The 26,409-nt window shown below is 34.9% G+C and overlaps 1 protein-coding gene across 6 annotated transcripts in view; it reads right to left on the bottom strand.

Annotated features, from left to right (window-relative positions):
• The window catches only part of ECT2L (epithelial cell transforming 2 like), a 98,924-nt gene that overhangs the window by 12,423 nt on the left and 60,092 nt on the right, over positions 1-26,409 (bottom strand). For all 6 annotated transcript variants that reach the window (XM_074309703.1, XM_074309702.1, XM_074309706.1 and 3 more), the window contains 6 exons: positions 25,496-25,624; positions 22,957-23,049; positions 20,492-20,674; positions 16,496-16,599; positions 12,917-13,039; positions 6,580-6,663 (listed from right to left, as the gene is read on the bottom strand). In XM_074309703.1, coding sequence (XP_074165804.1) covers positions 6,580-6,663; positions 12,917-13,039; positions 16,496-16,599; positions 20,492-20,674; positions 22,957-23,049; positions 25,496-25,624 — 716 coding nt within the window. The remainder of the gene's footprint in view (positions 1-6,579; positions 6,664-12,916; positions 13,040-16,495; positions 16,600-20,491; positions 20,675-22,956; positions 23,050-25,495; positions 25,625-26,409) is intronic.

Here is a 26,409-nt window from a genome sequence, read left to right on the forward strand (position 1 = left end):
ACTAATACCCAACTGTTGTTCTTAGGATCATAGAACTGGAAGGGACTGGAGAGGTCATCCTGAGCACAACTGTAGCTGCCAAAAAAAAGTCTTCATATGGTGAACCAGATTAAAATGTAACTGAGAAATGTTTAACAAAATAAAATACAACACAGCATAGGTAATGTTAATTTTCTAGTTTTCTAAGTCAGTGTGCAGCCTGCATTTATTTGAATTTGGCATCACTGATCTACAGATTTTTCTATTAACAGATGAGAAAACAGGCCCAGGGAAAGGAAATGAGTTGCCCCATCCATACCAGTAGTGGCAGAAGCAGACTTATCAGACAAACTTTAAAAATCCAGAAATATTATTTATAATAAGGTCTCTCTGCATGGTCCTCATAATATAGTTCTTTTCTGAGAAGAGATAAGGGCCCTCTTTTCTACAGTCCCTCTGTGATCAGCCCCCATAAATGATCATTTCTCTATAAACAAATCCTAGATTCATATATTCAGGCCCCATGTCTCAACCTGAGCATCAACACTCTATCATCTATTAACTATTTTTCATGTAGGCATCTCAAACTCTTAACATGTCTAAAACTGAATTCATCATTCCTCCCCCAACTCTCTTTTTTTTTTTTAAATTTTAATAGTTTTTATTTATCAGATATATGCATGGGTAATTTTACAGCATTGACAATTGCCAAACCTTTTGTTCTAATTTCTCCCCTCCCCCCCAAAGATGGCAGGTTGTCCAATACATGTTAAATATGTTAAAGTATAAATTAAACATAATATATGTATACATGTCTAAACAGTTGTTTTGCTGTACAAAAAGAATTGGACTTTGAAATAGTATACAATTAGCCTGTGAAGGAACTCCAAAATGCAGGCGGATAAAATTAGGGGGATTGGGAATTCTATCTAGTGGTTCATAGTCATCCCCTAGAGTTCTTTTGCTGGGTGTAGCTGGTTCAGTTCATTACTGCTCTATTGGAACTGATTTGGTTCATCTCATTGTTGAAGAGGGCCACATCCATCAGAATCGATCATCATACAGTATTGTTGTACATCATACAACAATCTCCTGGTCCTGCTCATTTCACTTAGCATCAGTTCATGTAAGTCTCTCCAGGCCTTTCTGAAATCATCCTGCTGGTCATTTCTTACAGAATAATATTCCATAGTATTCATATACCACAATTTATTCAGCCAATCTCCAATTGATGGGCATCCACGTAGTTTCCAGTTTCTGGCCACCACAAAGAGGGTTGCCACAAACATTCTTGCACATACAGATTCCTTTCCCTTCTTTAAGATCTCTTTGGGATATAAGTCCAGTAGTAACACTGCTGGGTCAAAGGGCACAGTTTGATAACTTTTTGAGCATAGTTCCAAATTGCCCTCCAGAATGGCTGGATGTATTCACAATTCCACCAACAATGTATCAGTGTCCCTGTTTTCCCACATTCCCTCCAATATTCTGCATTATCTTTCCCTGTCATTCTAGCCAATCTGATATGTGTGGAGTGGTATCTCAGAGTTGTCTTAATTTGCATTTCTCTAATTAATAATGACTTGGAGTATCTTTTCATATGACTAGAAATAGTTTCAATTTCTTCATCTGAGAATTGTCTGTTCATATCCTTATACGGTGTTAAGTGTCAGTCAATGCCTAGTTTCTGCCATATTACTTTCCAATTTTCCCAGCAATTTTTGTCAAACATTATGTTCTTATCCCAAAGGCTGGGTCCTTGGATTTGTCAAACACTAAGTTATTAGAGTTACTGATTATTTTGTTCTTTGGACCTAACTTATTCCACTGATCTATTTCTTAGCCAATACAAAATGATTTTGGTAACTGCTGCTCTATAATATAATTTTAGATCTGATACAGCTAGGCCACCTTCATTTGATTTTTTTTTCATTAATTCCCTTGAAATTCTTGACCTTTTATTTTTCCATATGAACTTTGTTGTTATTCTAGGTCATTAAATTAGTTTTTTTTGGGGGGAGTCTGATTGGTATAGTGCTAAATAAAAAGATTTGTTTAGGTAGTATTATCATCTTTATTATATTTGCTCGCCCTATCCAAGGAGCATTTAATATTTTTCCAATTGGTTAGATCAGACTTAATTTGTGTGGAAAGTTTTTGTAATTTTGCTCATGGAGTTTCTGAGTTTCCCTTGGCAGATAGATTCCTAAATATTTTATACTATCTGTAGTTACTTTAAATGAAATTTCTCTTTGTAACTGTTGGATTTTGTTAGTGACATATAAGAATGCTGATGATTTATGTGGGTTTATTTTGTATCCTGCAACTTTGCTAAAGGTGTAGATTATTTCTAATAGCTTTTTAGTAGATTCTTTGGGGTTCTCTAAGTATATCATCATATCATCAGCAAAAAGTGAGAATTTGGTTTCCTCATTACCTATTCTAATTCCTTTAATCCCTTTCTCCATTCTTATTGCCAAAGCTAGCATTTCTAATACAATATTGAATAGTTCTTTTTAAATTAATTTTATAATTATAATTTTTTGACAGTTCATAAGCATGGGTATTTTTTTTTTTTTACAATATTATCCCTTGTACTCACTTCTGTTCTGAATTTTCCCCTCCTTCCCTCCACCCCCTCTCCTAGATGACAGGCAGTCCCATACATGTTAAATGTGTTATAGTATATCCTAGATACAATATATGTGTGCAGAAGTGAATTTCTTGTTGCATAGGAAGAATTAGATTCAGAAAGTAAAAATAACCTGGGAAGAAAGACAAAAGTGCAAACAGTTTACACTCATTTCCCTGTGTTTCTTCTCTGGGTGTATCTGATTCTATCCATCATTGATCAACTGGAATTAAATTAGATCTTTTCTGTGTTGAAGATATCCACTTCCATCAGAATACATCCTCATATAGTATTGTTGTTGAAGTGTATAATGATCTCTTGGTTCTGCTCATTTCACTCAGCATCAGTTCATGTAAGTCTCTACAAGCCTCTCTGTATTCATCCTGCTGGTCATTTCTTACAGAACAATAATATTCCATAACATTCATATACCATAATTTACCCAACCATTCTCCAGTTGATGGGCATCCATTCAGTTTCCAGTTTCTAGCCACTACAAAAAGGGCTGCCACAAACATTTTGGCACATACAGGTCCCTTTCCTTTCTTTAGTATTTCTTTGGGATATAAGCTCAATAGCAGCAATGCTGGATCAAAGGGTATGCACAGTTTGATAACTTTTTGGGCATAATTCCAAATTGCTCTCCAGAATAGTTGGATTCTTTCACAACTCCACCAACAATGTATTAGTGTCCCAGTTTTCCCACAGCCCCTCCAACATTCATCATTATTTTTTCCTGTCATCTTAGCCAATCTGACAGGTGTGTAGTGGTATCACAGAGTCGTCTAAATTTGCATTTCTCTGATCAATAGTGATTTGGAACACTCTTTCATATGAGTGAAAATAGTTTCAATTTCATCATTTGAAAATTGTCTGTTCATATCCTTTGACCATTTATCAATTGGAGAATGGCTTGATTTCTTATGAATTAAGAGTCAGTTCTCTATATATTTTGGAAATAAGGCCTTTATCAGAACCTTTAACTGTAAAAATATTTTTCTAATTTGTTACTTCCCTTCTAATCTTGTTTGCATTAGTTTTGTTTGTACAAAAGCTTTTTAATTTGATGTAATCAAAATTTTCTATTTTGTGATCAATAATGATCTCTAGTTCTCCTTTGGTCACAAATTCCTTCCTCCTCCAGAAGTCTGAGAGGTAAACTATCCTATGTTCCTCTAATCTATTTATGATCTCATTCTTTATGCCTAAATCATGGACCCATTTTAATCTTATCTTGGTATATGGTGTTATGTGTGGATCCATATCTAATATCTGCCATACTAATTTCCGGTTTTCCCAACAGTTTTTGTCAAATAATGAATTCTTATCCCCAAAGTTGGAATCTTTGGGTTTGTCAAACACTAGATTGCTATAGTTGTACACTATTTTGTCCTGTGAACCTAACCTATCCCACTGATCAACTAGTCTATTTCTTAGCCAGTACCAAATGGTTTTGGTGACTGCTGCTTTATAATATAGTTTTAGATCAGGTACAGCTAGGCCACCTTCATTTGATTTTTTTTTTCATTAATTCCCTTGAGATTCTCAACCTTTTGTTCTTCCATATGAATTTTGTTGTTATTTTTTCTAGGTCATTAAAATAGTTTTTTGGGAGTCTGATTGGTATAGCACTAAATAAATAGATTAGTTTAGGGAGTATTGTCATCTTTATTATATTCGCTCGGCCTATCCAAAAGCACTTAATGTCTTTCCAATTATTTAAATCTGACTTTATTTTTGAGGCAAGTGTTTTGTAATTTTGCTCATATAATTCCTGACTTTCCTTTGTAGATAGATTCCCAAATATTTTATACTCTCCCGACAGTTGTTTTGAATGGAATTTCTCTTTATATCTCTTGCTATTGGATTTTGTTGGTGATGTATAAAAATGCTGAGGATTTATGTGGATTTATTTTGTATCCTGCAACTTTGCTAAAGTTGTGGATTATTTCTAATAACTTTTTATTAGAATCTCTGGGGTTCTCTAAGTATACCATCATGTCATCTGAAAAGAGTGATAGTTTGATTTCCTCATTACCTACTCTATTTCCTTGAATCTCTTTCTCGACTCTTATTGCCGAATTAATTAATATGCAATAATTATTGCATATTAATGGTGATAGTGGGCAACCTTGTTTCACTCCTGATCTTACTGGGAAAGGTTCCAGTTTATCCCCATTACATATGATGTTTACTGACAGTTTTAAATATATGCTCCTGACTATTTTAAGGAATAGTCCATTTATTCCTATACTCTCAAGTCCAACCCACTCTTCTTCCAAATTTTCCTTTTTCTACAGAAGGAAACACCATTCTTCTGATCTCCCAGGTTTGTAATCTTAGCATTACCTTGCAGTTTTCACTCAGTTTCTTTGCACATGTCCAATCAATGGCCAAATCTTGCTTTTTTTAACTCTTATGTTTCCCACATCCAACCACATCTACCACCATGGGTCAAGCTTTCAACACAGCTATCTCGATGACTGTAACAGCCTTCTAACTGATTTCCTTTCCCCAAGTTGGTCTCCATATGACCACTTAAGAGTTCAAATGGTACAAAATCTTGTTAGAATAAACAAAACATAACAAGACAAAAAATAAGCATGTCTTTAATGGATGAAAATTAAAATATAAAGAGCAAATGTATCAGAAAAGTAAGAAATCTCACCATTAATTAATTAATAGGCACTTATTAAGTTCTAAATAATGCACTGGATGCTGGCTATAAAAGAACAAAAGCAAAAGTCAACCAGTCATAAAAACATTAAAAGCACATACTATGTTCCAGGCACTGTGCTAAGCCATATGGGTACAAAGAAAGGCAAAAAGGATAATCCTTCCTCATAATTTATTGTGGGGATACAAAATGCAAACAAATATGTAAAAACAGCTATATAGAGAATGGCAAAAAGCTATATACATAGGCCCTACTCTCAAGGAACTTACAGTTTAACTGGGGAAAATTATGTTTAATCTGTTTTAAGATACACATTCTACCTAGTCATTTAAATAAACATGTTTGAAGTATATGATTCAAATAGTTAACATAATAATCTAATTTTGGGAGAGTTAGGAAAGATTGCTGTTCTCCATTTGGTAATGTTTAGAAGTATATTTTAAATATGTTTCTTATGTTCTTGAACCATTCCAAAGTTCTGGCATGGGTTACAGATTTATACATTTGATTTTTCAAATTCCAAACCAATCAATGTTGTTTTTCACTGCCAGGCACTTTTATTATGTTAAGGGGAGATGCTATAGTATTCACCCTTGTCCTATAAATTCAATACTATTTATTAGTTACTGGTAGTAGATCTTATTGTATAGAGACTATTGCAGACCACAAGATAGCATTAGTGCAGTATCTAGATCAATCCATTACCAGCAGTTATTGAAAAATACAAAATTCTATCTTCTAAGGTGGAAGGTCCAATGTAGGTAAGTTAAGGTAAGGTAAAATGTACCAATGTACATTTTAAAACAATAATTGAAATAATGATGATTAAAAATAATTTCATTTAAATGGAGCTTTAAAGCTTACCATATATTAATGCATTCAAGTTGTAATGATTTACATGCATTTCTAAGTCAGAGATTAATCTTTGACTTAGAACAAGATATTTGTTAATGGACAAATTAGAAACAAGACCCATTTATTACTGAAATGCCAGTTCATTTTACGTATGAAAACAATGTTAAAAAAGAAAGTAAGAACAGGCCTTGGCCATGTTCATAATTGAATAAACTAGAATCTCTTCCTAATTTTTTTCCATGATTTGGATTTTGTAGAGCTAATATAACTATTATTCAAAGAAGGGAGAAAAGTGTTAGCATCTCTAATTTGGTGAAGATGGTTTATTTTGTTTATTTTTAGAAAAATAAATATTCATGCAAAAAAATCAACTTAAAAGAGAATAAAAAAGTGACAGTGATCACAGTGGAAAATGGAAAATGCTTAAATGACTTACCAAATTAATGAGCACCTTGAGTTTTAAATCATTTTCACTGATATTAGTCTTTCTTTCCTGGGAATGATCTTTTATATTTCTTTCCTAGAAATTGAATGAACACTTTAATTGTACAGGTACAGGAACTATCATGTTTCTTCTTTTTCCCCATCACCATATGCTGGACACATGACAAATGATATTCAGCAGTGGAAAGTACAGACTTATTGGTCGATTCATTAATTATTGTTGTTTGTCCTTTATTCTCGAAGAGGACCATGACATTAGGGAGGGGATGCCATGAAAGTCACCTGTCTCACTTTCCCTTCCAGAATAATCTGGGTGCAGGACAACTGGAAATGGCCCTGCATACAGTGGGAGACCTTGGCCTTTTTAAGATAAGGTCATTAACAGGTCTCAGTTTGATGGAGGCTGCACCTATTCAGTGATTAATAAAAATTTAGGTAAATAAATACAACTTACACCAAAAAAAGTATGAGTTCTTCAGGAAAATCACTTGGTTCCCTGTTCCATTAAATGATTTTTATGTATTTTAAAATTAACATCCAACTTTTACTATCTTTAGCTTGAGAAAATTCAAACTTCTATGGAATTCTATTCTCACCTTGAGCAAAAACCAGGACTCACATTGCTAGCCAGATCACTAACTTGAGGAGATCACACTCATTCTTTGATGATAGCCTTTAACCTCAGATCTGACTGGTCCCTATTTACCAGCTGAGGGCAAATTTGTTACCTTATTTTTAAAACTCAGGAAAGAAAATTCTTAGGAAACTTGATAAACTTTTATTGTCTCATAAAAGTAATGGCTATATCTATTGCAATTACCAGTGTCCCTCCTGTCTCTTCATAGAATTATGTGAAGTTTTTATTTTTTAAATTTCCATTAATTTATTTTTGTTTTTTTTTTTTGGAAGGTGGGTGGAACTGCACCTGTTGGAATTGCACCTGAGATCTTTGCTCCCCCAAAAAATCCCCCATTTCTTAGAATTGGCTAATCTATCTGGACCAAGCATTTCTCAGCCATCCTCAGCTAAGCCATACAGTTCAAAACTGTGGTCTAGGTATTCAATTATTTCATTTTCCTTCCCTGCTAGGTGCTACCCTATAGGATTGTTTCTCATATATTATGGTCAGGACAGAATAATATGTAATAATGATGGTCAGGGCACAAAAATTTGGTCTGGATTGAATGAAAATGTCCCCACACACCTACTGTCTCAACAGAATGTCTTCCTTGATCAATCTTCCACAACAATGAATATGGATTCAGTGGCTCATGGCACAGAGTAATTTCCACTAATATGAATAAGTAAAACATATGCCAAAATTTAGCCTCATGGGATTGGAGATTTAGAACTTGAATGGATCTCAGAGGCTGCATGGGCCCATTTCCTTATTATACATATAATTTTATATATACATATATGAATATATGTATACACACATATATACATGTAATATTATATATATAATCTGAGGTCCAGATTAAGTAACTTGTCCAAAATCACACAGGTAGGAACTGGGAGATCTCTGGGAATCAAAGCCCTATCATCTAACTCTATATTCTTTTTTCTTTCCAATTTAAGAACTTAAAGCTACTATACCAAAAATTTGCTCACCTGGTCTGGGCAAAAGGTTATCATAATCACACTACTGATATAGCCCTGTGACTCTGATACAATTAGAAACTCTGAAAAGAACAATATGATGATCTCTAGTATGTGTCATCCTATTATATAGGTTGACCTAAATTTTTCTGTATAAACTTTACATATATAGAGATTGGCCTTTATTTTTCAGTATTATACTTAAGTAAACAAAGGAACCAATGAACAAACAGTTAAAGGATGATTAAATACACTATATCATGAATTAACATATCTCATGCTTTGTTTCACTGGTGGCTGGCCAGAAGTTTATCTTTCTATCATCTATCTGGTGTATCTATTTTTGGTTCTGTGAAGTTGGTCTGAGATTGAGAATGGTTCTGGGACGTCTGAAATTGATAAACTTGTCCATTTACATTGGACATTTATATTGAAACAGCCTGGGAATTGTGTTAAATTTTGAATGCTAACTTCAACATGACACAAGATTTTTGCTATTACTGAACACAGTAGAAATAGCAGTGGCAATGAAATGAGCTCATTTAGAAGAAAAGCAGGAAAGGTCATGACTTTGGCTTGGCCCCCTACAATCTCATTTGGCTTTTGTGGGTTTTTTGTAAATAAACTTTCAAACCTAGATGGGAATGATAAGGTAGGAGGCATCTTCCAGCCATCCAGGCACATCCTACAGTTTTTGGTGACATGTGTATGATTGTTGTTAGTAACAAAGGGACAAGAATACTTCTGCTCCATGGTACGTGACTGGGAGAGTTCTCTGATGAGTGGTTCAGTTGCTATGGAAACTGTCCTTATTTAGGTGCAATGTGTGGTGTACACAGGGCCAGTCTCCAGGGGTAACTGTCGGGATGAAATTCACTGTTTGGACAATTATACCTTGGTTAGGCAGATGAGTCCTTTTCATGTCACCCCTCTAGTTTTAGACATTCCCAGAAAAGTCTTTTTAAAACACTTATCTCAGCAGGATATATATGTTCCCGCTGCTGTAAGAACAATAGTTTTCACTAAGTGGTGGCAGACCTAAATGCATTTTTTAAAAAACTGATTTGACAAATGCTTCTAATTTTCTTCTGTACTCCCTTAAAGTCCAAGGATTATCAGAAGAGAATCAGCAGCTTATTGCCAAAATTTCTCTTCTTGGTCAGCAGGCCATGAGGCCACCCTGTTTTATCCAAATGCCTGCTAAAATCCCTTGATTCACTGGCATAAAATCATGGGCAAAGAAGTGAAAACCTAAGACATGTTTAACTAATTTGGTAAAAGGTCAAAAGAAATCCGTATCATTAAGGAATATAATGCTTAGTTGCCTCAGGCATATTCAGGTAGCAGAAAACCAGGAAATCCTGCTTTCTAACAATACACCCTTTTTTGAGCTCAAAACCAGTGTTTTAAAGCATCAGTGGGTGATATAAATCTCCTTGCAGTGTTCAAAAATGTAGACGGTTGCTGCTTGAAAAGACGTTGGTTTTTTATTTCAAGGACTAATTGTAACCCATTCCTCTGTCTTTTGTGTTAGATGAAAAGAATGACAGCCAAAGTATGGACATGTTTTGCTTAACTGTATTTCTTTGTCACAAGAAAGAGTTTTATTAAGGAAAACACCAGGGAATGACATTTATATTAAGAATAAGTAGCCAACATAAATTTTAAAAGATATCATCACTTCATTTGAGATTTGAAGGAGGAATAGCCAATAATAGTACCTAATACATTTGCAAAGCATTTATTATGTTCTAGGCATTATGGTAAACATTTTATAATTATTATTTCATTGATCCTCACAACAGCCCTGTGAGTTTGGTAATATTTATCAATATAGGATAAGGAAACTGAGGCAAACAGAGGTTAAGTGGCTTGCCCAGGGTGACACAGCTAGGAAATAAAATTGTATTTGAATTCTAACTCCAGGCCTGGAGCTCTATTCACTGTGCCACCTAATGTCAACATGAAAGGAAGCTTTCAGTGTAGTGCCCCAGAGATTTACACTAAAACTTGCCCTTTAGAACAGGGATTAGATTTTTTCTCTTTGATCCCAGTGGGTACAAACTAGAAATAATGGCAGCACTGAGTAGGGATAACAGTTAGGATAGTGGCACAGTGGATAGAAGGCCAGGGCTAAAGTCTGTAAGACTCCTCTTCCTAAGTTCAAATCTGGTCTTACCAACTGTGTCTCCTTGTGATGAGCGTTGGGGTCCCTTTAAGATTCCTAACTGCCCAACCCATGACTGACCTTGATTCACAAATCCTGGTCAAAGGCACCCTTTGAATATCTGGGCCCAGCCCCCCCACTCTCAACTCAGCTTCCCCCAGCCCTCTACCTGATCTGGGCTAACTGAAAAGCCCGCCAAAACTGAGTACCGTCCATCATCTTCTATGTATAAAAGAAACAAGCTGGAATGCCCTCTTTGCAGGAGCCCTCCCAGCCAACACATGGTATCCTTCCAGCCATGTAAGGGTTCCTGCCCGCCCAGCAGCCACCTCTGGCCCTGGCGTCTTTCTGAGCTTTACTTCCAAATTTCTACAATAAACCTTTATTAATCAATCTAGGTTTTCAGGCCTGTAAATTCATTTTACAGGGGACACTGCGCCTCATGGGATCTATGCGCCGACACATGGGGTTTCCCCTTTCCTTTCCCTCTTTACTTGGGCAAGTAACTTAACCCTATTTCCTTCAGTTCCTCATCTATAAAATTATCCAGAGAAGGAAATGGCAAACCACTCCAGTTCTTTATCAAGAAAATTCCAAATGAACTCATGAAGAGTCATACACACCTAAAACAACTGAACAACAACAAAGTAATAATGATCTCAAACAAAATAAGCAAAAATACAGTGATAATCAAGGAAGCTACATTTTGCTAAAAGGTACCATAAATAATCAAGTAATATAAAAACATTTTACAGCAGGTTTCTCTAAAAGATGCCTCATAGTAATAAATGATGAACTAAATCAAATTATAAAAACAAGAGCCATTCACCAATTGATAAATGGTCAAAGGATGTGAATAAGAAGTTTTCAGAAAAAAGTAAAGTTGTGCCATATTTTAAAGAATGCTCTATTGATTAGAGAAAAGCAAATTAAAACAATTTTAAGTTACCACCTCATACCTATCAGAAATGACAAATGCTGAGGGGATGAGGAAAACTAAGTGTGTTCATGAATTTTTGGTGAAGTAGGCAACTAGTTCAGTCATTTTGGAGAACAATGTAGAATGATTCCCACTATGAATACCCTTTGATTCAGCACCCTGTACCCTGAAGAGATCAAAGAAAAAAGGAAAAAGACCTTTATATTTAGAAATTTTTTTTTTGGTAGCAAAGAAATGGAAATTGAAGGGATGCTCATCATTTGGGGAATGGCTGAACAAGATGTGACATATAATTATGATCGAGAAATATTTCACTAAAAGAAATGATGAGGGGTGTAGTTTCAGAAAAATATGCTAAGAACTATATAAAGTAATACAAATTGAATTGAGAAAATTGAGAATTGAATTAAGGTCATTGTGCATAGAAAATGCAATGTTGTAATAATGATCAACTGTGAAAGATTTGGCTATTCTGATCACTAGAATGGTAAAAGACAACTCCAAAGGACTCATGATGAAAAAAATTATATTCACCTCCAGAAGGAGACCTAATGAGCTCTAAGTGCAAACTAAAGAATTATATATATATATATATATATATATTTTGTGATATGGCTAAAATTGGAACATGTTTTGCTTGAATTCACTTGTATGATTGATAAATCATTTTCTTTCTGGGGGTGGGGGAATGGTGGCAAGGAGGAAGAGAATTTGGAACTCAATATTTAAAAAGAAAATAATATTAATACTAAATAAATGGAGGGAGAGGAGAAAATAACTCCTTTTTGGATGGTAGATTTCTTATAGGATAACTATTTCTCATATCTTGGACAACTCAAGCAAATTTCACTTCTTTGGGATTTCCCAATTAGAGTGTGTTTTGAGCTCTTAGAAGAACTGGCATTTCCTCAAATGTGCCGAGTATTATCATGGTCATGGGCAGGCAGCAAGATGTAATAAATAGGATCATAGATCTAGAGCTGGAAGGGACCTCAAAAATCCCTTTATTAGATTAAATTAGAATATTAGTTCAGAAGACCTACATTCTAGTTGTATAATTTTACTTTCCATGGCATGTAATCTCTTTCAGTCTCAAGTTTCCTAATATTTCAACCTGGAATAGTAATACTTGTGCAGCTTACTTAAAAATTTGTTGTGAACAAAGAACTTTGTAAACCTATAAACCCGATTACATAAAAAAAAAAAAAAAAAAAAAAAAGAGTAAACAATGTCATCCAGGAAGTTACATGATTAGAATAAGAGGTAGGTTGGTTACATAGGGCTAACAAATGGGCAAACCAAGATTTGTTGATGTAGAATATTTAAAGACTTAGAGGAAGGTCCCCAGCAGCTTGGGTAGACACACCACTCCATTCCAACTATTGAGAATTTATGGGAGACAAGAATTTTGCTGAATGAGAAGTACAGATGGTTTATAATGTGCATCCTTGGAGAAAAATCTATATCAATGAGATCACAAATTCACCAAAGTAATGATATATGAAGTAATTATCTCTGGGTGTCTTCCTTTAAAAAGAAAAAGAAAATGGGAATTATATCCTCTTCTAATGTCTGTCTCTTCAGAACAGACTGCAATTGAAAGGACAGAAATAACTTTACCTTTGTTAATAAGCTGAGAGTTGTTGAATCACATTTTGTTGAGATAAAATTTCCATCCGATTTTTTCTCTTTTTTGCTAGATTTCTTCAGCAGAAAATACGACAGATATTCTAGTGGATTTTCCTGGGGGGAGAAAACACCCAGAAAAAAATCCCTATTTTAAAAAATCAGCACTACATTTATAACCTACCTACATCAAATTGCTTGCTGTCTTGGGGATAGAAAAGGGAATTAGGGAGAAAAAAATTTGCAACTCAGAAACTATCTTTACATGTAATTAAAAAATAAAATACTATTAAATAAAAAAATTAAATAAAACAATCGTCATCTAAAATTCTTTGGGACATATAAACTGTGAGGGAAGGGAAGTTTGTTTTCCTTGCCTTTTTTATTTGTGTAGTGTAATAAAATATCTTTAGAAAACAATGATAACAAATACTGTTATTTAGCTAGGTCAGAAAATAGTGTGTTCACAATACAAGTACCAGCCATATCAGTTTTCTAAGTTCAGATCATGACACAAATTAGGGTAACTGGGGCCTACAGAAAAGTATCAAAGAAATTTCTAAAAAAAGGACATACTTCCCATTCTTTATGCCAAATATGGAATGGGGGGAAGAACAGGAAGGATGTTTTTGGGAGAAGCTTCTGAAGGAAAAGTTGTATCCAAATCCAGCCCATTTCCCACCAATTATATATACTCTGAGGATGTGTTCCTGCTTTGTCTTTCACGGAATATAAATGCATTTATCTGTGTATGTTCTGGAGATGGAGAGTGGCCTTATGTTGAAACAAGTAACATAGAAGTCCCTATTTCAGTTTCTATCTTTATCTTAACATGTCTCACAATGTTGCTGTTGTCCCAATTTAGGATCATGACAAGAAAAGGCTAAAGCCATTGAAATATGTCATTACCCAATTACCTATATTTAAAGAATTCAAATGGGGGCAGCTAGGTGGTGCAGTAGATAGAGCATCAGCCCTGAAGTCAGGAGAACCTGAATTCAAATCTGGTCTCAGACATTAATGCTTCCTAGCTGTGTGACCCTGGGCAAGTCACTTAACCCCAATTGCCTCAGCAAAAAATAAATTAAAAAGAATTCAAATGCAATGAAATGCATTGCACTTTAAAACTATCCTGAACATAACTTTCTTTGGTAATACATCAATGTTTCTGGGTCATCATCGTGCACATAAATTATTCCTGTAGCAACAAAGCCCAGAAGTGACATTAATAGGGTTGTAGTTGATAGAATGCTAGAGAAGTCACTTAGGGCTTTGTGTTAAAGGACAATAAATCATTCCTAACTATATTTTCACAAGTTCAACACAATATGGCACCAAAAAAGTAATTTTGAGAGATTTCTGTTAATCTATCCAGGAAATCCATCACTTATTTTAAAAAATAAAGTAGCATCTTACCCAAGCTCTAATTGAAATTGAAGCAGTTAAGAAATAACAAGGAAAAAGCTAAATTAATCTATAGACTTGTATAATTAAATCACTATTATTGAAAGGAAGTGTTTTAAGAACAGATTTTTTGTTTGTTTTTTTGGATGGGTAATTCATTATCTGAATTCCCTCATAACTCTGGCAAGCTTCATTGTAGCTATTAAGTCTTATAGAATTGTTGGGGGCACTGAGAAATTGTCATGTGCTAGGGTTACACAATTTAGCATGTCATCACTATGACTTGAATCTGGGTCTGTCAGATTCCCACACAAACTCTTAGTGATTATGTTATGCTGCCTCTAGAAGAACAATTTCCTGAAAAATATGGAGGAACTAAATAAAGGAATGTGACTATCTTCCCCTTTCTCCTCTCATTCTCTTTACTAACTCCAAATTTAGAACCAACCACTTTATTTTCCTCTTTTTATTTTCTTTTGGTGTTTTCTGAAGTTTGGACCCAATTGATGTTTCTGACATTTGAATGGGCCTTTCTTAGAAGCCAATTCTTCCTATCTTGGATCTGATGGGGTTTTAAAATTTTCTTACTTTCTCACATTCAACACTAGCTCACTTAATTCCTTTCTCTTCATATTTTGCTTTCCTTCTCTAATTACTAGTCCCTTAATTTCTGCCCTCATAAACTTTTTTCTCTTTTCTTCTCTAATTTCAATTATTACTCTCTTACATTTCTCCTACATTTTCTTCCATTTTTCCAGTAAATGTACAAAATTATTACATTTATCCATCTTTTTTTTTAAGATTTTTCTGATTAAAATCAAGGACAAGACAGAAAAAGGTTTCCCATGAACTTGCCTAAAGATTTGATACAGGAAAGGATTGAAAACTTTTTAGTCCTTGCTCTCACAATTTGACAAAACACTTCAGAGGATAACAAAGCTATTGTTGGTCCTTCCCTCTCCAAGATGACCAGCTCATAAGGGGATGTCATGACATGCAAGTGAATCGATTTAAGAGAGGGAAGACTGTGCCTCACTTTCCCCTACAGAACCATCTAGGTCCAGTGGCCAGGGAGAGATCAGGACTAAAAATGACTCTGAAACCTTGGCTTTTTTAAGCTAACCTCTTCAACAGGTTTGATTGAGACCACACTTTTTCAGTGATTAAGGCTATTAATCAGAAAAGGTCTAGATGGCTTGAATGAACCAATCAAAAGAAAATTAGGGGTGAATAAGTCCTCCATCAACTTGAAAGACTTGTGGAATCTTTGGACCATTGGAGGAAAGTAACCCTTTTGTTGTTTTTTTATAGTTTTTTTGTTTGTTGTTTTGGGTTTTTTTTTTTTTGGCAAGGCAATTGAGGTTAAATGACTTGCCTAGGCTCACACAGCTAGGAAGTGTTAAGTGTCTGAGGGTGGATTTAAACTCAGGTCCTCCTGATTCCAGAGTGGATACCCATCTACCATCTAACTGTCCCCAGGAACTCTCTTTTGATTGATCAAGAGAATCATTCACACCCTTTGGATTATATATAAAAATAGCAAGCAAATTCAAAGTTAGTGAATGTCTCTCTTTTTTTTCCTCCTCCCTATTAACTTGACAAACTTCTGAACTTTGAAAAATCAGAATATCTTGACTTCCTTTATGTGTCAGGAGGCCTCTTCCTGAAGTGATAGTATCTGACGATAGTATCTGAACTCAAGAGATGGAAGACTCAGTGAATATATTGAGGAAAGGCACCCTCAGGGATTATTTTGGGACAGTGAAAATATGAAATAGTTGTTTTTTTTTATTTTTGTTTTTGTTTTTTAAACAACTGTGCTTGCTATACCTGCTTAGCAAGATATACCTTTTTAAAAGTTAGTTGCAGCTACTTGATTATCTATTGGGAGTATGCAGGTGGGGGCTCTGAATCAGGATTAAGAGTCCCTGAACTCTTGATTGACAATCTGAGAAACCCCAACACCTCAGAATTTCTCCTAAAGCTCTCCATGGAGTAGTTATCTGCCCTCTGGGGATCCAGCTCAGCAGTGACAGTGGGAATAAGGGAAGTGCCCAGAAGGATGCTACAGTAATAAACATTTTTAGAAAGGTTGGTTCAAACGTTTTTATTTAGTGTTTTTAGTTTCATTTGTTTGTTGATGTTGGTTTTCTCTCAGTGAGCACTTACTGATTTCTCCTTTGACAGCTCAATCAATCCATCAGCTAGAACCTGAGCTGTTTCTTGATTAGTCAGAATGTTAGCAAGACTCAGAGAATCAAACATAAACTGCCCTGCAAGGTAAAAAGATCACAAACCACATTAACTATGTTAATGGTGTAATTGGATTTTAAGAGCAGCTAAGTGGTTCAGTAGTTAGAATGCTGGGGTCTCCCACATTTACTAGCTATGTGATTTTGCTTACCTCAGTTCTTTATCCAAGCTAAAGAAGGAAATGGCAAACCACTCTAAATCTTTGTCAAGGCAAACTACAAGTGGGTTACCAAAAGTTGGACAACCATAATCAGGACTATCACCTGGATTCTGGTGAGGGTCCCTTCAGAGATCTTTAATAAAACCTGGTTAATTAAAACGATGTACAAAAGGAGGTAAACAACTATCTTTACCTTGAGAGCGCCTGTTTTAGTGGAGGGGAGAAAAGCAAAATATACAGATAGAAGAAGTACTTCTATGCATCATATTACAGAATCAAAACAAAAATTAGGACAACCAACTCTGGCACTATATCAAAAATACCCATTATCAGAAAGTCAGTACAAAATGAAATTTGTAAGGTTTTGGAGGAGAAAGGAGGAGGAAAAAGCAGGCACAGGAAAACAAATCAGTAACCTAACATTTTGATTCTGAGACATGGCCAAAAAAAAAAAAAAATCCTCCTAATCTTTCCTATATATTTGTGCAAAGTCAGGAAATATTTTTTTAAAAAATCAAATGAACTATCACATATTCTTGTTCTTTAAAAAGAAAAATAATGTATTTAACTACTTGTTGCCTTGCTTTTGAAAAGCAAAGCATATAGTTATATATGTATACATATATATATATATATATGTTTATTGCATTTAATGAACTGAATTTCTATAGCTTTTCCCACTATTCATTTTCAGAGTATGAATAGAATTTTCTCTTCCTGGTATGAGACATTATTTCTGTTAAAAAGGTTTCACTTCCCCTCTTCTCTGGAATTTTAGGTCCAACCAAAGACCATATGCACTGCTCATTTTGTTTGCACCATCATTTTCATCTTAAATTTACAAAGCAGTTCTGTGGGCATACAGGAAATAGCATATGCCTCTGACTTTGAAAAGTTTAAAATCAAAAGGAAGGGGAAAGTCAGGATGTAAAACACTTATTGATAAACATACCCTAAGAACACATATATAGAAGTCATAATGCTTGCATGCATTTTCCAAGTACATTGTAATTATGCAGCAGAAAGAAGAGAAGAGCAAAGAATAGCTCAGAATTTGAAAAATGTAGTTTAAGCCACTTGGGGAGAAGCCAAGGAAAGGGTTGCCTCAAAAAGGGAATTAATGATGAATAAAAGTTATCATTTAGGAGAAAGAAAAAGCCTGGGGTGCTCCAGATGAAAATTCAAAGTGGAAAAAGAAAATAAGATTCAGAATGGAACTACTGAAGCTTGCAAATACTTTTTTTTCCTAAGAGGTTTTATCCATAAAGATTAATTATGTGACTAGGAAGATGAGTTCAGTCAGTGAGTTAAGATAAGGCCAGATGGCATTGGACTTCAAAGTCCACAGTTAAAAAGCTTATTTTTCCATTGGAAAGTGAATCAAAATAACTTCATCAGGGGTTGATGAATGAAGTTTGATCAAAACGATTTGTGCAGAAATAGCATGTAGGACAAACATCGTGGGAGAAAGACAAAAAGAAGATGTTCAAGGGACAAGGATTGTGATGGTAGAAATGGGGTCTGATCAGAGACAAGACTCTTAGACTATAAAATGGAGGCTTGAGAGATGAATCATTGCATTTTTAGGAAGCAAAAGGACAGATTAGGGGGAAATCTGGTTAAGCTTGTAGTATCTCCTGCCATCACAGCTGAAGCATTTCCTTAAACAGTCCTTAAAAAGGAACTTCAATCCCAGAGATTCAAGTTTCTACTTGGCTCAGACTTTAATTGTTCTTTTATATTCTTACCCTTATTCTACTTATGTTTGGATTTTGGATATGAGAAGAGTTTTTATGAAATACAAAGAATTTTTTAGTTGTCAGAGTAGTTTTTTTTGTTGTTGTTGTTTTTTTGTTTTTTTCTGAAGCAATTGGGATTGACTTGCCCCAGGGTCACACAGCTAGGAAGTCTTAAGTGTCTTGAGACCACATTTGAACTCAGGTCCTCCTGACTTCAGGGCTGGTGCTCCATTCACTGTGCCCCCTAGCTGCCCCATGTCAGAGTAGTTCTTAATGGGGTCTATGTATGATAGAGGCCTATCCTCAGAATAAGGTTTTTAAATGTAAAAAAGAAAACAATTATATTGACATAAGGTACAAAAATTAACCATTTTTGATGGACCACATGTTAAGAATCCTTGGTTCATGATATCCAAATTGTAATAGATTCACATTTAAAAAGAGAGGAGGAAATTAACTTCAGGAATCTTTTTACTGGATGAAAATTTTGGCTAGATAGGAACTCACCAAGCTATAAGGCCAATATTCAAAAAGGGCAGTAACAGGAAAAATATGGAAAGGGCAGAGCAGGAAAAATATAGAACTATGATAGAGATTTTGTTCCACCCAGAAGCAACCATTTTTCCTTACCTGTAACTTAGTTATGATTATTTCCATATTAAGTAACTTGATGAAGTTTTACCCTTTCTGTCAAATTTCTACTAACTGTCCCTTAGTTCTTTATCACATTGTCTCTACTTGCTGTTATTCTTCAGATGAGAATAGATCATTAACTGTCCTCCTCTGAGGCCTTTAACTTTCTACACCTTCCACAATGCATTGCTTCCTTCTTAGAAGTGTGGGACCAAATTGATCATACAGCAGGAGACTTGGATCTCAGATCTGTCCACTGTTAGACATATATTAATAACATAAACCATAATATTTATATAGTACTTACTATGTGTCTGGCTTTACAAACATTTTCTCATTTGATCCTTGGGAGATAGATGTTATTTATTATTTTCCCTATTTTACAGTTGAGGAAACTGAGGCAGACAAAGGCAGCCAGGTAGTGTGGATCTGTGGCTGAATTTGAACTCAGGGCTTCAAGGCCCAATGCTCTGGCACCACCTAGCTGCTATATCTTTGACCTTCAGAATCATAGAATCTCAAAATTGAAATAAAACTTCCAAGCTTGTCACTTCCCTTATTTGCAAAATGAGGAAGTTAGACTAAATGAGGTCTAAGCTCTAAAATTTTCTCTTTATACTCTGATATGACTCTGCTTAAAACCCATCTTCTTCATTACTATCCATACATTCTTTTACCAATTAAAAAAAAATCTAGTTCAACTTTTGAGTTCCAAATTATAATCTTTCCTTCCTTTCCTCCCCTTCTCTCTGAGTAAGCATTCAGAATATCTATAAATTAAAATGATAACTACCCTTGATCATACAGATTTTATGAATTAGTGATTTGTGGGTATTATGAAGATAAAATATAATATTAATAGAGTTCTATCTTATTTTACTTTTAAAATTTTCACATGTTTTCACCTTTTCTTATGTCTTTTTTATATTCATTTGTTGTATCTGCCCTTTTAAAATGTAAGTTCTATGAATACAGGGTTTCTATCAATTTACTTTAAATGCTTATATAGTGCCTAGACTAGAGCAATGTTCTGTTCCTACAGGATAGTTTCTAATTGCTATTGTCCTGCTGAGCTACAAAGTGTGAAATCATGTTAAGGCAGAACTTCAGAGTATAATTTAGCTTCAAAATTATGGAGAAGACTACACAAGAACTCAAACACATCCTACCTGAGGATGACTTTAAGGGAGAAAAAAAGACATAAAGGACTAACTGACATTAAAGAGGTTAATGAATTAATTTTTACTTAAGATTTTTCTTACCTGATCTACTTTATTTCCAAAGTATTTTTCTTGCTTTTTTATTTTAAAAAAATCATTATTGGACGTGTAACAATACATTTTGAAGCAAATCTGCAACAGAAGCAGCAAGAAACCTTACCAAGAATCTTGCCACTGATGATCCTTTGCAGCTCCTCGAAATGAGGTCGCAGCTGCTTCCGGACTGATTTCAGGGTCTCTTCCAGGAATTCCGTGAAGCTGTACCATGTCTGGAGCTTGTGGTCACAGAAGTAAATGGAAGGAGGGGAAGTTCCTTGCTCTTGTCCCAGCCAATCACTAAGAACTGACATTATTTTCTCCTCTTATTTCAGTGATTTGGAGCACAAAAAGGACAATTCAACCTCTTGTTTCAAGGACAGACAAACACAATTTACGGTAATGTCTGCTTTAAGAGTGAAGTGACAGAATGACTGAAGCTGACATTCAAGGGTAGAAGCATTGGCTTCATACATGCCCATCTGTTTTCGTTATCAGTCACATTCAAAGACCTTAAAGGTCACATCTAAACTCAGTGGTTCTTTAAGTGTGGTCCAGAGAATCCTGGGGTCTCTGAAACCCTTTCAGAGTCCCCAAAAATTCAAAATTCATTTTTATTTCTAATATTGTAAATGATCAATAAATATAACCCACATAAACAAAAACTCCTTGGACAAGATCCTCAATAATTTTTAATACTACAAAGATGCTGAGAACAAAATTTTGAGAACTCCTGATCTAACCCAGTACTCTATAGATGAGGGATGCAGCCCAGAGAGACAGAATAAGTTGTTCCAGGTTGCAAAAGCTGCATCTTATTTCCAGTGAATGTTCAATGAACTTCTCTTCTGCTGACCTCACCTCACATAACAACTAAGCCAGCTAGGAAGATTAGATGTAGAAGTCATCCAAAGGCACAGATAATGGGAAGGGGGCTTCTGATATTCTGCTCCTGTGTCCTTGATCAGGGATGGCCTCCTAGCTAACTGTTCCCCTCACCAAATGCAGAGAATCTTGTGAGAAAGCAACTATCATCCTTTCCCTAAAAGCAAAATGGCTTAGCAGGCTGCCTGATAAAAGGAGGGATAGGTGAGGAAGGTAAGGTGATTTTAGGGAAAGAGATATTTGCTGACAAATGCATTCATAGAGTTTATTCAGTTACAAACCAGAGACTGAAACTTTTTCCACTGGATCAAAATACGTCATATTTTGATATAAATAAGATAAATAGAATTTTGAAAGTATATTCTAATCAGGGGATTTAGCTATTTCTGATTGGAAATTCAGATGTGGATTTTCTTGGGCCTGTAATTAAATATGAGAATATGACACATTCCTTCTTGACTTGGTCTTTGATTTGTTTTGAATCATATACTTTCTGATGTTACTGATAATTTATATAACACTTTAAGTTTTGCAGAATACTTTGCATATATGAATGATTTAATTTGAACCTTATATCAATTAACTAATGAGAAAACTGGCTAATAAAGGGTAACTTGCCCATAGTCACATGGGCCTGTATATATCTGAAGCAGAATTAGTACTCAGGTTCCCTTACTTCCAAATCCAGCCAACACCTCAGAAGGTTGTACTTCTTGATAATGATTAATATTTTGGAAAGACTTAATCTAGGAAAACCAAATTGAGCCAGTCAGATATTTCTTGATGTTATCAAACAAACAAGGTTTTATATTCAGTATTAAATTCAGTAATCACTGATTGCTTATGTGTAGGGCAGTGTATCCAGTGTAGGAAATACACACAGAAAAATAGTGACCCCTTCTTTTAATGGACTTGTGTTCTGCTGTCTAGGGCAGGGGGAGGGGGAGTAGAGAGGAGTAGGTAAGAATGGGAAGGGGAGGAGACTAGGGAGTATGTGCCTTATCTCTCTTTAAAAAAAAAAAAAAACCTTTGGGCAGCTAGGCAGATTATCAGCCCTGGAATCAGTAGGGCCTGAGCTCAAATCTAACTTCAGATGCTTACTAGCCATGTGACTTTGAGCAAGTTACTTAATCCTAAATACTTTCCCCAAATCCCCCAATCTTATTTGATGTTAAGTTTATGCCCTCTTTCTATCCTGTCCATTTTCTATCACTGTGTCCATGTAAAGCTGACAGTCAACATTCGAATTCAACCGATATTTCCCCAAATAGGATTTAAGCAGGGGTAGTTTGATAAAGTTAATATATTAAAATGAATTGTGATTTCAACATAAAACTTTAAGATCCATTTGTTTTTGGTTAAATCCAAATGGAGAAAGGCTATATGATACAACAGATAGAACTGGATCTAAATCCTGCCTCTAATAAATATTGCCTATGGGACTCCAGGCTAAACATAACCTGTAAGCTGAAGGCTTCTTGACTCCAAGGGTCTCTTAGACCACATGAACCTTCCGGCAGTATAGAAAAGGGATAGCATACCTTTAATGAAAGGCCTAATTAAATTTACTTATCCTAGTAGTAAATAGTTACCATTTAAGTTATTGATCTGTTCTTTCTCTGTGACAGGTCTGTTTTGAGATTTTCTTTCCAAAGGAAAAACTGGGTGATATAGGCGGGGAATCACTCCTTCATTCATACTTACTGTGTTGGTAGGATCCAGTTGCTATCCCTGTTGGGGAACTAAACCTTGTTCCAGTGAACTGAGACAGCTGGAAAAGGACTTTTGTGCCTGCCTCTGCAAAGTCAGAAGTACTTCTATTAGTTTACAACCTCTGTCAGGGAACAATTAAATATTACTGAGAAAATACCATGAGCAGGGCCAAAATAGCCCAATAATAGTTCTCTTTCTTAATCCAACTAGCATTAGGAAGCTGAGACCAAAAGCTTTTATATAATTATCTGTAAAGGCTTAATGCGAATACCTCATTTCTCTGTTTCTACTTCAGGTGGTCAAAACACAATTTTCCTCACTTTTTCCCCCTGAGAATATATTTGTTTTATATTTTGGAAAACTGAAGTAGATTTATTTTCAGACTAGATGCAGAAAAGAAACATTTTAAATGACCCAATCTAAATTTGATTTAATGTCACAAAATCCAAACAGGTCAATTTAAAACATAAGAAAGCATTCTGGTTCAGTGCAATCAGTAGTCACAGCTTATATTTCCTTCCCCAGGGTATAACTGAGTGTTTTTGAAATTGAGATCATTTTGATAACATAGCCTAAAACTTTTAATTTTTATTCTTCCTATTAATGCTCTACTAATCAATGCTCTAAATAGCTGCAATTATTACATAGAACTAACAGCTGTGAAGGTGTATTCCCTCACTCCTTTCTTTAGTCTAAGTATTCTTTAATCAGACTTCATAGCTTTTATCTCTTTGTTCTCAGGAAAACTGAGGGTTTTTTTTTCAATTCATAAGACTTTTTATCAATCCAGAAAATGATTTCTAAAAATTAATTAGATCTGATAAAATTCAGCCAAACAGTGTCATTCAGTATACCAAAAACAAATCTTGAAATGACCAAATTTGAGACTTCTGGGTAAAATGGCTACTTGAATGGAGGCAGATTGCCTAACTTCCAAATACTTACTTCAGCAAAAACCTAACACTAGCACTAATATTAACACTAGCACTAATATTAAATAATGATCCAATGAAAAACCATCACACCTAATGTCTTCTACCCCAGCGTTCTATAAAAAAAATGAACTAAAAAATCTCACAGGCAACAAAAAAAGAGATCCACCAGGAAAGAGATGAGCAGCATAAGCAAACAAGATGGAAATCTCCTAGAACAATTAATAGTTTGGGCTAGAAACATTTGCATCTTTAAGATTTGAAATCTGGAGGCAGCAAGAACATACTGCTTCCAGGAGAAAACCCCACAATGTGGACCTGGGAAAAAGAAAAGAGCAGCACAACATTTAGTCCAAAATTAGCACCTTAGCAACCTAGATTTGAGGCAATGTCAGAAACCAAAACTATCACAAAATCCAATCTAAAAGATGTGACACTCCACAATTGAAAGCAAAGACTTAAAGAAATGTATTTTTCATAAGGGTTAAATAAATAGCTGAAGAAAGAAAAGCAAGGAATTTTTAAAAATAAAATAAAAGTTCTGGAGAAAATAACTGGAAGGAGAATAAAAAAAGATAAATAGTAAAACTAGAAGAAAATTAGAAGAGACCAAACAGAAATTGGAACAAAATCTTGTGTAACAAACTTTTTACTTTTGAAATTATTTCAAATTTGTATGATTGTTGTAGGTTCTAGAGGGTTAGCATCTAAAAACATATGAGCTGTGATCATTACTCAGGCAGAAACATGTTTCTGCTGTTACATGTTACTGTTATCGTTTTGGTTCAATCCAAGTCTCTTTACAGCAATACTGGTGAGAGTTCTCTAGGGTCAGCATGGAAAACTGTGTAAACTTCATAGAGAAGTTGCTTCAACACTTTCGCCTACTTAACCCTTTAGCTGGGAAAATTGTGTGATTCAGTGATTATAAATAAATATATATATATATATATATATATATATATATATATATATATATATATATATATGCATGAAACTTCTTTGGAGCATACAAATTTTCTCTCAGTCATTACTGAGAACAATATTTTCTACTTAGTTAATTCCTCTCTCCAATTCAAATAATTCAACACTAATAGTATAGGAAGGAAAAGAAAGAAAAGGTCCAATCAGCAATACCTTGATCTCATTCCAGAGTTGTAACTAGTGTAAAGTGAACAGGTCTTTATGTCAGAAAACCAAATGGGTGTGAGGGAAGGGTATTTTACATACAGTGACTATCCACCTGGTGTTTCCCATGGTACTCCACCTGCTTGAAGAGCTACACTCAGGCTTATGTTGCTATAATACCCTCTTCAAGGGTTGAGTTCTTCTATTCATATTTCTCTCCAAAAGATTTCTAGGATACACAGTATGACTCTGGGAAAAATAAAGGCCTCCTTCTCCCAACACAACCAGCCATGATTGGACCATCCTCTTTCTTTCTATCACTTGTATCCCACTGTTTCTTGTGTCATCTGTTTTTGCTCTAGATGAAAGAATTTCTAATTATGACTCTATCTAGTGCTAACTTCATAAATTATTGTTGTAAAATGGTGCTGGGACTGCTATATTCTAATTAAAACTTGGCAAAGGCTGACCTGATGCTGCCAGAGGGATGAAGATATCAACATGACCACCTTCTTCTTGAGTAGCCACACAGCTTCCAAGTTTCTCCCAAAAATCTCGCACCTCAGGAGTCAGCACATTTTCAACACTAATTGTATAGCCTGATTAAAAAAACCAACCAAACAAACCAACATCAACAAATATTTAGGTACAATGTCACAGCCAAGAGCTTTGTTTTTGCATTTTATCAGATGTAAAAGAAACAATATTATCACATCATTGAAAGTCACTTTATAACTCCTCACTCTATGGGAAACACATCAAGCCAACTCCTGTGTCTAACATAATTGCCAAAATGTATGAGTTATATATTAACCATCAATAACTTATTCATTCAGCAAATATTCAATCAACATTTGTAAAACATATACTCTGTGCAGATTAGGGAATAGAGGAGCATTCTTATGTGGAGTTTTTATTCTGTTAATAAGACACAAAGATAACTCCACTAAAATAAATAAGTCTATGGTTTTATCATACGTGAGCATGGAGCATGGACCATCAAGGGAAAGGCCAATAAAATAATACTGTTTACTACCACTTCTAACCCATTCTTTGTGAATATCAATAGATTTAGCAATTCGAATGTTAACTCCTAATGATGTTATTCCTTTCCATTCATGCCTGTCTATCTTGTGTGACTGTTGTCCCTTTTGTATTTAATGTTTCCCTATGTTTTCTTTGTGTTATATCACAAAATCAATGAGTTGGGAAGAACCTCAATCAATACTCATCTATCCACTATAACATATGTATCCTGACAAATCTATGTCTGAAGACTTACCTTTAAGGAGGGGAAATCTACCATTGCTTAAGCAACCATTCAATTTTTTTCCCACAGTTCTAATTGTTACATTTTTCTTCAAAAAAGCCTAAATTGAACTCC

This window comes from Sminthopsis crassicaudata, chromosome 4 (genome assembly GCF_048593235.1).
Source record: "Sminthopsis crassicaudata isolate SCR6 chromosome 4, ASM4859323v1, whole genome shotgun sequence".
NCBI lineage: Eukaryota > Metazoa > Chordata > Mammalia > Dasyuromorphia > Dasyuridae > Sminthopsis > Sminthopsis crassicaudata.